The sequence below is a fragment of the Peromyscus californicus genome, unplaced genomic scaffold (assembly GCF_007827085.1).
Source record: "Peromyscus californicus insignis strain IS unplaced genomic scaffold, ASM782708v3 Scaffold_5__1_contigs__length_169319896, whole genome shotgun sequence".
NCBI classification, from domain to species: Eukaryota; Metazoa; Chordata; class Mammalia; order Rodentia; family Cricetidae; genus Peromyscus; species Peromyscus californicus.
The window spans coordinates 52,501,597-52,516,419 of record NW_026294573.1 but is presented as its reverse complement, the minus strand read 5'-3'; the positions used below and the strand labels follow the sequence as shown (position 1 = coordinate 52,516,419).

General features: G+C 42.1%; 1 protein-coding gene across 6 annotated transcripts in view; it reads left to right on the top strand.

Annotated features, from left to right (window-relative positions):
• Window positions 1–14,823, top strand: part of Atg4c (autophagy related 4C cysteine peptidase) — a 121,340-nt gene that overhangs the window by 44,772 nt on the left and 61,745 nt on the right. For all 6 annotated transcript variants that reach the window (XM_052715287.1, XM_052715285.1, XM_052715283.1 and 3 more), the window contains exons 8-9: window positions 9,690–9,768; window positions 10,417–10,493. In XM_052715287.1, the coding sequence (XP_052571247.1) occupies window positions 9,690–9,768; window positions 10,417–10,493 (156 nt within the window). The remainder of the gene's footprint in view (window positions 1–9,689; window positions 9,769–10,416; window positions 10,494–14,823) is intronic.

The following is a 14,823-nucleotide window of genomic DNA, read 5'->3' as shown; positions in this document are numbered from 1 at the left end:
ACAAAATTGTAAGCTTACTTAGGACATTATGAGTTTGTGTGTGTGTGTGTGTGTGTGTGTGTGTGTGTGTGTGTGTGTGTGTGTGTGTATGTATGTATGTATTCGCACGCCTGCCTTTTCCTTTGGCTTTGGTAACTGTATTGCATGGTTCTTTAGTGTGAACTCTGGCGATGACAATGTTGGGTTGTAGTGTCATACAGAACAGATGTGTTCATGCTCTTCTCCTTGTATGTATGTGAGTCTTCCAGTGTGTTATCTTCTAAGTACAGACAGCCCAGTTATAACACCAGACCGTACATGTGCTTATGATGCTTTAAAACAGCCATTGTGGATAACAGGCACTTCATGTTGTTTAGAAGACAGAATAGTCTTCTCACTTGCTTATTAAGGTTGCTTCCATACCTCAGCTGTGTTTCCTGCGTTGCCCACCATACTTTACAGTTGGCTTCCCTTTGCGCTACATCAGCAGCTGGGATACCAAAGGACCAACCTTGCTTCCTACTTTCCTATCAATTAATTTTCATGGTAAAAGTAAATAGAGTCCCTTCTGTGTCATTACATTTTAATCCTAGGATGGCTTATGCCGTGTCTCAAAGGGAAATGACTGCTGCTAGGGAGAAGGTTTGGCTAGGAGAGCCCACGAGGACCTGAATTTGAACCCACTTGCCCACAGAAAGGTGGGCATGGAAGTATGTTCCTGAAATCCCAGTGCTGGGCATGTGGAAGCAGGAGGATAAGGTCTCTAGGACTTGCTGGCCAGCCGGTCCAGCCAGTGAGTGCAAGGGCCAGTGAGAGACCCTGTTTCAAGGAATAAGGTGGAGAGCATCCGCTGGCTTCCACATGCTTGTACATACACACGCAACCACACCTATGCACTTCTGGAGTGAGGGAGGAGGAGAGAAGCCCCAAAGAAGAAAATGACTGGAGGAAGATAGTTCAATGCAGAATGGTCACATGACTAGTTTTCCATTGAGGTAAATAGTAAGTCTGTCTGCCCAGCTTGTAGGGACTTGGCGTAAGTATTCAAAGACTGTAATTTGAACAGTCATTGGATACAGTACATGCTGCCATATTCGATGTGCATCGGGATTGTGTCACAAGGACAAAATAGTGGAGCTGAACAAAAGACTGTTGTCAACAAAATTGTTTTTGAAAGTTACGATTTGGACAGATCCCATTGTAAAAGCTAGTTATGTGGCAGCATGTTAATAGCAAAAAAGCAAAATCATTTACTGGTGGTGAATTTAAGTGAGGTATGTAGAGTGTGGCAGGTGTAACATTACATGCTTTAAGAAAAGGTATAGTTCTAAATTCATTTTGTCTCACCTGACTATAACCACGTGAAGTGGAGAAAGTGGAAAAACCCACTGAAAGAAGATTGGAGAGAAGAGTCCCTAATTTTGAGTTTCCTACATTGGCACTAGGTAACAGCTCGGCTACAGGTACAGCTCGGCTTGACGCTTTTAGTAAAGAGATTGATGATGAGTTAAAGACACTAAAGACATGGCTTCTTTAGTGCCACTAAAGGGCACAACTAAATCGAGAGGTTGCTATAAAGCAGTAAAAAAACAAAGCCGTTTCTTTCTCACTGTATCTATGGCCATTCCCAGTGGTACTTATAATGGTAGGTAGAAGCGAGGGGCTTGTACAATTCATAGAAGATGATGTCGCCACTGCCCAGAATTTGTGTTGAATGAAGTATTGCATAATGCATCAAGAAAATATTTGTGCATAACATTAAGACTGAATCTCGTCATGAAAATCTTCATTAGGACTGAATTTCATAAGGACCAAGGGGTTTAATCCTCACCAGTTCCAGGAATTCCTTAAAAATGTTGATGCTGACTGTGGCTATATCAGTAAGTGTTTTTGGAAGTAAGAGGCTAAGTCAAGGCCAGAGGTTGAGAAGTTTTGTGATTTGCAACATGTTATCAAGTCTTTTCTGATATCAAAACAAAATTTATACTGGAACTTGACAATGATGTAGCTTTTTTTTTTTGGTTTTTCAAGACAGGGTTTCTCTGTGTAGCTTTGCGCCTTTTCCTGGAACTCACTTGGTAGCCCAGGCTGGCCTCAAACTCACAGAGATCCGCCTGGCTCTGCCTCCCAAGTGCTGGGATTAAAGGCGTGCGCCACCACCGCCCGGCTTTTTTTTTTTTTTTTAAAGTGGATTTAAAATTGTTACAGGTCATTGGGTGGTGGTGGTGCACACCTTTTATCCCAGCACTTAGGAGGCAGAGGCAGGGGGATCTCTGAGTTCAAGGTGAACCTGGTCTACAAACTGAGTTCCAGGACAGCCAGAGCCACAGAGGAAAAACTGTCTTGAAAAAACAAACAAACAAACAAACAAACAAACAAAAACAACAACAAAAAAAATTGTGGTAGTTCAAATTCAGGCTCTTTGGACAGTTTTATACATTTCAACACACTGGCTAAACCACAGACTGTGGAAACCAAGGAATATGTGACATAAGAGCTTGAAAACAGACTGTTTAAAATGGATCTGAGACCAGGCTGTAACCCTCAGAGACCTGTTGCTAGGCACCGTACTTCTAGCAGTCCGTCTGTCCATTCCTCCCACCCCCCAAAGCTTCCCTTACTTCCCCAAACAGTACTACTGGCTGAGAACCAAGTGTTAAACATTTGAGCCTGTGGGGGACATTTACATTCAAACGATACAGGCTCCTTGAGCCAAAGCCTTTTCTTGGTGGAGGAAGTTGCTGGGGTCTTCCAGGTGTGGTTCATCTGGCAGAGGGCTCTGCTGTTCGGTGGTGTCCATGGCAGCACTGCCTGAACTCTTGAGTGTGAGCTAGTGAAACGAGCAGTCGTTGTTATTGTGATGTATTCTGTACATGTGGGAGTTACATGAGCAGTATCTGTTAACTCGCTTGTGTTGGCCTTTCCAGTATAATCCATCTCCTTTGCCCTCACAGTAGCCGAGTACTTCATCTTTATAAACTGGAAAAGGCCCAGGGAAATCAAGTGATATGTTCAAGTTCAAACACTGAACTGGAGATAAGATCATCACTTAAAATCCCTCAATATAGACTTGATTCGAAAGATAACATTTCCTTGAATGTCTGCTAGTTGGGTTTACACTGTATCCGCTGAAATGGGAGCACTTTTGAGGGTTGATACATTATCAGATACAAATGCCTGAAGTGGGTGTGTGAGGATTCTATGGCAGGTGTTACACTGGGCCAGAGGGAGAGCTTGTAAAGAGCTGCCCACCTAAATGCGAAGGAGGGTGTGTCTGGAAGCCCCGAGCGAGAGGCGTCAGTGGAACCCACTCCTTTGCTCCCCTCTTCTTTACTCATCTGATTGAATGGTGGTCAGCAGTTTTACCCCCCCCCCAACCAGAGTACATTATAGTCTAAAATGCAACATATAGTTATGTGTTTTAAATATATTATTCAAAAATGTATTATTCAGGGTCCTTCCACACTATCTTAGAAATAGTACCATCCCAGAGTCTTACTACATTCCATGAGAAAGACATATGCCATGTGCTTTATCACTCCTTACCACAAGAAACTTACTTAATTAGTTTTATTTCTGTAAGGAGTTGAAATGAGGAGAACCCAAAGTTCTTTCTTCCACAGGACAAATTAGAACTTTGCTTTTTGATGGATTATCTTCAGTTTTATCGATTGCTTTGTGGATACAACTCAGTAAATCCTCACACTAGCTGACGTGGAGAAACAGCGAGGAGCTGAGAGGTGTTTACAGTTTCTAAAGATACAGCCCCTTACACGCGGTGGCCTTCCAGCTCCCAGCCACTAAATGTGTATTGTGGGGTCTAGTCTGAAGCGGAGGAAATACAGATGTCAGGACAGAAGTCTCCTTTATGTGGCCACATTAGGTTTCTTAGAAGAGTGGGTAATGAGTCTTGAGATATATATGTGTGTGTGTGTGTGTGTGTGTGTGTGTGTGTGTGTGTGTGTGTGTGTGTGTGTAGGTCTCTTTCTTTTCTCAGCTATGGGAGACTTAGAACTTTCACTTCTTCATTTGTCCCCAGGGCATAAACATTTCATTCAGCTGATGAGGTTGCCTTGTGAAACTAAGTTTTCTTTTAAGAGAAAGGAATAGAAACTTACTGTTAAGAAACCCGTTACTGTTACAGGCTTGTTTTTCATAGGGTAAACATTATTTGTTAGTTGGTTCAGGGCAGCTAAGGTTAGTGGAGATGTTAATGTTTGTTTTATTTATTGTTTATCAGTTGCTGCTTTTCTTAATAAACCACCTCTGATATTTTTGCAAGATTGTAGTTATTTAAGACTTTCTTTTTAAAGATTTAAGTATTTCTATTTTTATCTGTATGAATGTTTCGCTTACGTCTATGTATGAGCACTGTATGTGTGTGTGGTGCCTGAGGAAGGTGGCAAATCCCCTGGAACTGGAGTTAGACAGTTGTGAGCCACCATGTGGGTGCTGGAAACTGAACCTGGGTCCTGTGCAAGAGCAGCAAATGCCCTTAACCACAGAGCCATCTGTCCAGCCCCTTGTTCTTCAGAGGCTGGTTTAGTCTGCTTTGTGCTTTTGTAGTAAAACACTTGAGATTGGGTGATTTGTAAAGAACAGAAATCCAATCTGTTGTACTCTGGGTGATCCTCATTCAGGATCAGGGGGCTGGCTGCTTCTGAAGGGTTTCCTGCAGAAAAGCAAGATGGAGCTATCTATTCCCGCAGCCCATTTGAGAGCACTATTAATCCATTTCAGAAGGGTGGACCCATCAGGATCCAAATGTTCCCCAAAGGTGTCACCTCTTACCATTGTTTTGTTGTGGATTAAGTTTCTAGCAAGTGAATTTTAGAGGAAATAAAAACATTTGAACTGTAGCAAAGGGATTATTTATAACACGAAGAATCTAGAACAATTCAAATATTCATGAGTGTTTATGAGCATAGAACACAACCATTAGTTATCAAAGTGATATATGTTTTACTGATACGAAAAAATGTTCATGGCAAAATGAGTGCCAGAAAGATAAAGTAGCATGGGGCTGGAGAGATGGTGGTTCAGTGGTTAAGAACGCTTACTGTTCTTGTGGAAGACCCAGGTTCAATTCCCACCACCCACATTAGGAGGCTCACAACTGTAACTCCAGCCCAGTGGGATCCATTGCTCTCTGGATTTTGTAGGCCCCTACATCCATATAGTACACATACACACACACACACACACACACACACACACACACACACACACACACACACACAGATTTTTTAAAAATCCAAAAGAAGGAAAGAGTAGCATGTGCAGTGTTTAGTCACACATAAAATTGTGCTATTAAATCTGTATATGTAATATTGTCATATATCAAGAAGATATTTCCCCAAATTTTAATAATAATGAGCTCTAAGCTGGATGTGGTGGCGCACACCTGTAATACCAGTGTGTGGGAAAGTGGAGGCAGGGAGGTTACTTCAGGATCATCCTCAGCTACATAGTAAGCTTGAGGCTGTCCTGGACAGCATGAGACATTGTCTCAAAAAAAAAAAAAAAACCCCAAAAACCTAAAAAGTGATCTTTGGGTATTCTATTTTTTGTGTTTGTGTACATTTTTTTTTAATTGACCACATATTCTTCTTCTTCTTTTTTTTTTTTTTAAAAGATTTTATTTATTTATCGTGTATACAGTGAGTGTTCAGCTTGCAGGCCAGAAGAGGGCACCAGATCTCATTGTAGATGGTTGTGAGCTACCATGTGGTTGCTGGGAATTGAACTCAGGACCTCTGGAAGAACAGCCAGTGTTCTTAACCTCTGAGCCATCTCTCCAGCCCGACCACATATTATTCTTAAGAACACAAATTAAATTAGAAAATACCTTCTCTGATTTGGCTAGCTTGCTAAAGGAAAAAGAACATTGTCCATATCCAAATGTGTTAGTTACCTGCCTCAACGCTTGGGACAAAATGCCTGACGGAAAGGCATGGTAGCCAGAGTGTGAGGTGGCTCGTTAGGAAGCAGTCGAGGAGGTGGAGAGAGATGAACGCTTGTACTCCACTGTGTGCTCCTCTTTATTCAGTCAAGGACCCCAAATAGAATGGTACTGCCCGTGTTCAGTCTAGGACCCCAACCCATAGAATGGTACTGCCCATATTTAGGCTCGTCTTCACACCTCAGTTAGGCCTCTCTGGAGACGCCTTCCCAGATATGCCCAGAGCCATGTCTCCTAGGTGATTTAAGTTCTGTCAGGTTGACAGTTGTCTTGGGATTGTTGTAGCTGTGATGAAACACTATGACCAAAAGCAGCTTGGGGAGGAAAGGGTTTATTTGGATTACATAACCTGGGTCACAGTCCACTGAGGGAAGCTGAGTCAGGAGCTCAGGACAGGAATCTGAAGGCAGGAACTGATAGAAAGGTCATGGAATAACGCTGACTCGCTCAGCCTGCTTTCTTACACCAGCCAGGACCACCTGCCCAGAGGTGCATCATCCCTACTGGGCTGAAGGTCCTACATCAGTTGTCAATCTGGAAAACAGACCACAGGCTTGCCTACAGGGAATCTGATGAAGGCTTTTTCTTAATTGGGGTTTCTCTTCCCAAAAACCTTTCTAGCTTTCTCAAAAATTTCTTGAAAATTGGCAAAAACCAAACCCAAACAACAAACAAACAAAACTCAACCAGGACAAGCAGGATTAGCCATTCCAGCAGGTGTTCCTTGGTCTGCAGTCTCCGTGGTCTGGTAAAGCCATTGCGAGTTATTGTTGGTTTACAATACACCTTAAAATTTTCTTTCTGGTCCTCAGGATTTATTTTCTTTATAAGATACATTTTGGACTAAAAGTAATGATGTTATCATCAATGCTTTGAATATCAAGACTCATACATATAGGGGCCTATGAATTTGCAACTGCTTTGTGGAATCCAGTCCACTTTGTGTATATACACATTCTGAAGTGTTTGAGATGTGAAAGTAGAATATGTCTACCTATCATAGACAGTGACAGTTAGCAAAAGAGTGCATTCCTCACATCTTCTCAGGACCCGTTAGGCAGGTTCCCGACTTACAGATGAGAGAATATAGAAATGTCACCGAAGAACCTGCACTCAGAACACGGCACCTCAAACACCCTTGTAGATGTAACCAACCTTCTTATTAAATAAGAAACACAGAACCAATGCAAAGAAGAAAGCCAAGAGGTCAGAGCTAAGAGCTAAAACCTTACCCTTCCTCCTGCGGTGGTCCTACCTCTCCGAACCAGAGCTACCCCTGTGTTAAAGTCTTTATATAGAGTTCCTGTTCTGCCTTCTCATTGGTTGTAAACCCAACCACATGACTGCCTCCTCACGGCCTGTCTGTATAGGCCTCCAGGTTTTCCATGATTGGTATTGATTAAAGGCATGTGTATCCAATAATGGCTGTATCCCTGAACACACAGAGACTTACCCAGCTCTGCCTACCAAGTGCTGAGATTATAAGAGTACACCACCACTGCCCTGCTTTCCTATGGCTTGCTAATAGCTCTGACCCCCAGGCAACTTTATTTATTAACCTACAAATAACATTTTAATACAAATAAAATATCACCATACACCTTTGGTCTCCTCAGTACTCTGCTGAAGAATTTGCTCTTCATGCTGACAGGCTGCCTAGGGAGCTCTTCCTTCTCCAGACCTTTGTAATAGCCCATCACACCACCTCAACGATGGGAGCAGCTCTGGCTTGTTTTTTTGCAGCATTGGCACATGTGTGCTCACTGACCAGTGTCCACAGTTTATCCAGGTTGACAGTCAAGCAGAAGCTCTGGCCCCTCTTTTTTTTTTTTAAGATTTATTTTTTTATTATGTATACACTGTTTTGCCTGCATGTATGCCTACGGGCCAGAAGAAGGCACTAGATCTCATTACAGATGGTTGTGAGCCACTATGTGATTGCTGGGAATTGAACTCAGGACCTCTAGAAGAGCAGCCAGTGCCCTTAACCACTGAACCATCTCTCCCGCCCACTCTGGCTCCCCTTTAAGTGGTAATGCCTCATCCCAGCTCTCCCAAAGTACCCTAGATGGTATTTGTGGAAGTTGATCCTGTGGGGATGCATGTCTCCAGCATTGCCCTGGCCTCATGGCTGCTTGTTGTGCTTCCCAATGAGGCAGAGGTTCAGTGGCCCCTGAGTTTCCAGGTCTTCCTCACTCTGGATGGCGTGGCGGTGGCCCAGATCCTAAATACCTGTCAAGCATTACAGCTTTAGCAACAGTTACACACTTTTCCTGGGGAGATGTGCAGTAAAGCTTACTCGCCCCAGATGGGATACCAGCAGACCAAAGAAATTATTCCATCTCAGTGCAGTTTGGGGCTGTTACAAAGGTCTGGGGAAGGAAGAGCTCCCTAGGCATCCTGTCATCATGAAGACCAAATTCTTCAGCAGAGAACCAAGGAGACTAAGGATGTTGGAGGTGCCATGTTCTGAGTGCAGGTTCTTGGGTGACATTTCTATATTCTCTGTAAGTTGGGAACCTGCCTAACGGGTCCTGGGAAGATGTGAGGAATGCACTCTTTCGCTAAGTAAATTACTTGGTTCTTTATAGGTGCATGGTGAGTTGGACAGCTTTGTCATGGCAAATTCTTACCTTAGCATGCACGGTGACTTTACCAGAGTCCATCTCCAGTCAGCCTTTCACCCCTGTGCACACTATCAGCTGGGAGATGGGTCTGGAGGGACCAGGAAGGAGTAAGTGGCTGGAATCTCAAGCAAGAGTCTGCTGACCTTCCCTCTGCCTTCTGCTGGGGAATGTTAATAGGAGCTCATGAGGGTGGCAGTCGCGTGATTACAGCTGGTCCGCAAGGCTGTGTCACGCTCAGAGCCTCACAGCTATAGACTGTCCATTGTTTACCCTCATGGTTGCTGGGCTGATGGGAAGCTGCAGGTCACTCGCTGCCACTGCCTGGCCTCAAAAGATTATACCACATTTATATATTATTAGCTCAGGAAAGATCAAAATTCAAGATCCAAATTATGGGATTTTGTTTGTTGTTGTTGTTTGAGACAACAGTTTTGCATTGTAGCCCAGGCTAGCTTTGAACTGTCAATCCTGCCCCAGCCTCTTGACTACTAGGATTGTATATATCTGCATTCACCTCCAAGTATGGTTTCTGATGAATGTATAACAGCTTTTGCATTGTAATAAACAGTTGTGAGCTGTACAGTGTTAAGGTGGAGGCCGTCTGAGTTCTTTTTTTTTTTTTAATCCTCTAGATCACATGTTCTTAACCTTCCTCATGCTGAGACCCTTTAATGCAGTTCCCCATGCTGTGGTGACCCCCCCCCCCCCCCCAACCATAAAATTGTGTTTGTTGCTACTTCACAACTGTAATTTTGCTACTGTTATGAACCATAATGTAAATATCTGATATGCAGGATGGTCTTAGGCAAATGTGAAAAGGTCATTTGATGCTCAAAGGGGTCTCGACCCACAAGTTGAGAACCCCGGCTTAGATCGAAGAGAAAACTCTCATTAAGAGAAGAACTAGTGCCTTGCTTTGTTTTCTCTGTGGCACATTGTGGCCTGTCTGTGTTGTTGAGCAACATGCTGTGAATTAACACTGAGTAAGATTCCAGGACACAGAGCCAATGTAAAACAGTAGTAACTGTTGGTGAGAAGTTGGGGTGCTTCTAAAATCAGCAGCATAGACTCTGCTGTCGCAGATTGTCACCTGATCTAAATCTGTTCGTTTCCTCTGACAGGGTGTCTTAAGCCTTGAATATTGTGTAGGTATTATTGGCGGCAAACCTAAACAGTCGTATTACTTTGCTGGATTTCAAGGTTAGTGACTAAGCATGATATTTCTTTATTGTTTTCTTTTAAAAGGGGAAAGTTAACAAGAGACGTTTGGAAACGGTATGGTTAAGAGAGCCCAGTGAGGACCTCAGACGGCTGTCAGTCCCCCCTCAGCTTCGCACTTGGCATTGGTCCACAGCGTAATTGGATTCCTTAAAATGTGGGCTTAGTTTCTGGTACTGCATAAACAAAGCCTAATTTATTGGTTTCCCCGAATTCCAGAAGACACCGCTGCCGCGTTCTGGCAGTTGCTATTTACATATTTACTTTTGACCGTTTTTTTAGTGGTGTTCGTTGATGAGGAAATGACAAGCAATATGTTCTTGCTGTCAGAACAAAGAAGGCAATGCATTTTTCATATGCAAACTGTAGAATATAATTGTGTGTTTGTGAAAGTAATTTTATCACCAAAAATTAAATGACAGTCTCATCACTTTATAAAATTCTGCTTATACAAGCATATTTGATTATGCAAAGTTAATCTATGCTGCATAGACCCGTGTTTCCGTCAGTATCAGGCTGGCAGGCTGTTCCACCTAGACTTTTTTAGCTGCTCTACATAGAAATTGGATTGTAAGCAGTGTCATAATAAGGTGTTTTTTGAATTACTTGTCTTCTGTTTTGTCCTTGTAGATGACAGTTTGATTTACATGGATCCTCATTACTGCCAGTCCTTTGTGGATGTCAGCATAAAGGATTTCCCTCTTGAGGTACTGTACGTGGGGAGTCGGGATTGCTTCCTTCCCGTCTGAGCAGACTGATGTTTGGAGATGTGCTAGGGAGCCGGGCCTTTCTAGTATAACAGTCACAAGGCAGTATTTGCTAGTTTATAAAACCACAGTCAGCACTGGTCAAAGGGATGCTGAATTTTAATTTGTGATTTACTGCCTTCCTCATTTATGTCCCTCTCTGATGTGGTAGATCCTGATTGTACTGAAATAAATGATCAAGTCTCTGAGGATTTTTGTAGCCAGATAGCTAAGCAGTGCATAAACAGAAGAATCTATAGTGTTAGGTCTGTCCTGGACGGGGAGGAGACAAAAGGATGGTTTCCCAAAGAAAAGCCCAGCAGCTGGAGCCTCTGCCCTCCCACCCCCTACATTTTCAGGTGCTTATTTGGATTCCTAGCAGTCGTTGAAGCTCATTTTTATAGATTCTACTTTTCCTATAGGTGGCCATTTTGTCATCCAGCATTATAAGTCAGAAATATTTGCATTCCTAAGTGAGATGGCTAACTACTATATCATTTTACTTTTTTTTTTCCTAGTTGATGCTTTTACAGATTAGATTGATTTGATCACGAATGGCAAGGGCACTGATTGTAACTGATAGAGTCAATGCAAAATTTGTTAAATGTTGTGTTTTAAAAATGTCTTTTGAGGGGCTGGAGAGATGGCTCAGAGGTTAAGAGCACCGACTGCCCTTCCAGAGGTCCTGAGTTCAATTCCCAGCACCCACATGGTGGCTCACAACCATCTGTAATGAGATCTGAGATCTGGCACCCTCTTCTGTATACATAATAAATACATCTTTTAGAAAAAAGAGTATTTGTTTAAAAAAATGTCTTTTGAGCTAATGTTAATTCTTAACAGTATTCAAAGGGATAAATATGAAAACAAACTGCAAGGTTAAAGTCTGGTTTAGGAAAATATATTGTAAAACAACCTAGCCTCTTGTGTAAGTTAATAATACCTCAGCTGTGTTCCTCCTTTCATAGAATTGCATGTGAACCACAGTAAACCTTAGGAGGTCTGCTGGGCAACTGGGCTTAAGGCCTCATCATTGCTAGGCAAGAGCTCTACCACTGACCTAAATCTCTAACCCCAAATTTCACATTCTGCTTTTGTCATATCAAGTGGAGATTTTAAGCTGCCTTGCATTCCCAAGCATCCTTGCTTTGATGTCTTCTGTATATGCTGCTGAAACTGTGCAGACAGTGGATAGCAGGCATGGTCTAAAGCCTCCTTCATACTTTGTTAAAATCACATTTGTAGACTTTTTCTTTTGGATGGAGAAATTCAAATTGCAGACCTTTCCCCTCTAACTCCATGTAAATAATTACTTGTAGTCCTGAGATTGTTAATTGAGTGACCTAAGTTTAACAGGATTGTGAAATTTTAAATAGAATATCTGCACATGAAGATTAAAGAAGATATTTAAATATATCCTTTGCTATTATTCTTACATGTAGATTTCTTACATTTTTAGAGTTAAACTTTTAACATTTTGAAATTAAATTAGGTCCACTTCTTTCTTTCTGAACTGTCATTTATTGAGTTTTCTAGATGAAAGTCTGTAGGCCTCTCTCGAGCTCTTCTGTGTATCTCCAAATGCTTTTGTTATGTCTCTATATTAATTTTCCTCTTTGTGAAATTATTTCATGAATATGTTAGGATATATTGTTGACTTAGCATGTGCGATTGAGTAGAATTCTATACTAGGGGAAGAGAATCTTCCTCGTCTTGGGTCATCTTCATTAGAGTTTTTGAGTCAAGGTTTCACTGTGTAGCCCTGGCTGGCCTGGAACTTGATGTGTAGATCAGATTGGGTTTAGACTCCTGGAGGTCTGCTTGCCTCCGCCCTTGCTCAGGGAGGGGATTAAAGGTGTGCATCACCATGCCTTCCTGAGGGCAACTTTTAATGTATAAAGCACCATGGTGTGGTTTTCAGGGGGACAATGGGGTTCAGAAGAGCAGTTTAGCAGCCTTAGAGAAAAAGTAAAAAGACTGTGAGAAACCAGAAGAGAATGAGAGGCTCTCAGGGCCTTAGCAGTGAGTACAGGTTGAGTTGCAGGTTTTCAATGTCAGTGGCTTCAATAAGACAGAATTTTAGTTGTTGAGAATGGGAGGAGTATGACACATGTGTGTATTCATGCATTTATACATATGTATATCTTACAAGTATAATTTTATATGCCCGATGTATCTGTGTTCTCACATGAAATGTATTTACAATGTTTCTCCTGGTCGGCTCAGCTCAGAGTAGTCTGAAGGAGCCTCAGTTGGGGGGATTGCCTCGCTCAGATTGGCTTGCCAGCATGCCTATGGGGCATTTTCTTGAGTGAACATTGATGTAGGAGGGACCAGCCCACTGTGGGTGGTGCCTGCCCTAGGCAGGGGTCCTGGACTGTATGTGGAAGTTAGCAAACAGAAGCTGGGAGTGAGCCAGTGAGCAGCATTCCTCCGTGGTTTCTGCTTTCAGCTCCTGCCCTGACTTCCCTCATTTATGGACTGTGCCCTGTAAGCTGAAATAAACTCCTTTCCAAGTTACTTTTGGTCCAGCTGATATCGTGCAACAGAAAGCAAACCAGAACAGTATTACATATATATTATTAATGAATAAAAGTTTCTTAATCAGACACTATGAGTCCTTATTGTTTTCATATACTTCCAGAATAATAGACTGTTTCTTAAAAATACTGTTTTTATTTTATTTTTATTATTATTATTTTTTTTTTTTGGTTTTTCGAGACAGGGTTTCTCTGTGTAGCTTTGCGCCTTTCCTGGGACTCACTTGGTAGCCCAGGCTGGCCTTGAACTCACAGAGTTCCGCCTGCCTCTGCCTCCCGAGTGCTGGGATTAAAGGCGTGCGCCACCACCGCCCGGCTATTTTTATTATTTTTTGAGATGGGGGTTTCACTGTATAGCCCTGGCTGGCCTAAAACTCACTTTGTAGACCAGGCTGGCCATGAACTCAGAGATCTACTGTCTGCCAAGTGCTGGGATTAGAGGCATGTGCCCCCACTCCTGGCAAATACTAAGTTCTTAAAGGTAAGAAAAGCTCTGTTACTGGGCATGTTTGTTGAAATTTCAAATTTCAGACACTAGAAGGATCATACAGTGGTAACTGTTTCAGTCACCACCAATAAATTAAGAAAAATAGTGGCACTAAAGTTTTTGGACAGGTGGACAAGGGAGTGAGTGAATTTGTCAGGGAAGGGCACTCTTCATGACTCACACACATGAATTGTGGTTAGCAAGCTTGTCCTCTTAACTACTTGGGAAGCTTCGTCTCAAGCTCCAGAAGAGCATAGGCATGTCTGAAAACAGCTGTTCTGGTATTGTTTAGATGTTTAGGTAATAAAATCCATTATACCAAATAATTACCATTCTTAACACATCTATAAAGAGTGTGAACCCACAATATCTCATTTAAGAAATGAATTCCATAATTAAACATCTAATCATGTCTGGCATTTATTTAGGTGCCTAATAATTATTTGTTTAGGCAATGAATAAATGATGCATTAAAAATGAAATAAATAAGAGTTGACTCTTTTTTTCCCAGAAATATATTTCATTGTCACAAAAGAAAATATCCATAGTTATTATTCCCTAAAATATGTATATAAGCTAGTGTAGCTAGAGTTTTCCTGCCTGGCCCAAAGTCAGGACAAATCTCTCTCACCTGCCAGTCCCACAGCCGCTCAGACCCAACCAAGTAAACACAGAGACTTATATTGGTTACAAACTGTATGACTGTGGCAGGCTTGTGGCAGACTTCTTGCTAACTGTTCTTACAGCTTAAATTAATCCATTTCTATAAATCTATACCTTGCCACATGGCTCGTGGCTTACCGGCATCTTCACATGCTGTTTGTTATCGTGGCGGCTGGCAGTGTCTCTGACTCAGCCTTCCACTTCCCAGAATTCTTCTCCTCCTTGTCCCGCCTATACTTCCTCCTGCCTGACTACTGGCCAATCAGTGTTTTATTTATTGACCAATCAGAGCAACATATTTGCCATACAGAACATCCCACAGCAAGCTAGAGGCTGCTATTACCAGACACCCAAATTTTAAAATTAAATCATACTTGCATAACTTAAAGAATGATCACAAAATGGACATGGCCTGACAACACCACTTCAGAAAATATTTAAAAGGTGAACTTATTTTGCAATAAATCGAAGTGATTAGGAATTTAAATTAATGTTTGACTTCATAATCTTGGGAGAACCAAAGAGCATGACTTCAGCTTAGAGACCTCAAGTGCCTTTCTGCGTCCTGCTCCTCATGCAGCAACAGTGACAGCAGCCTCAC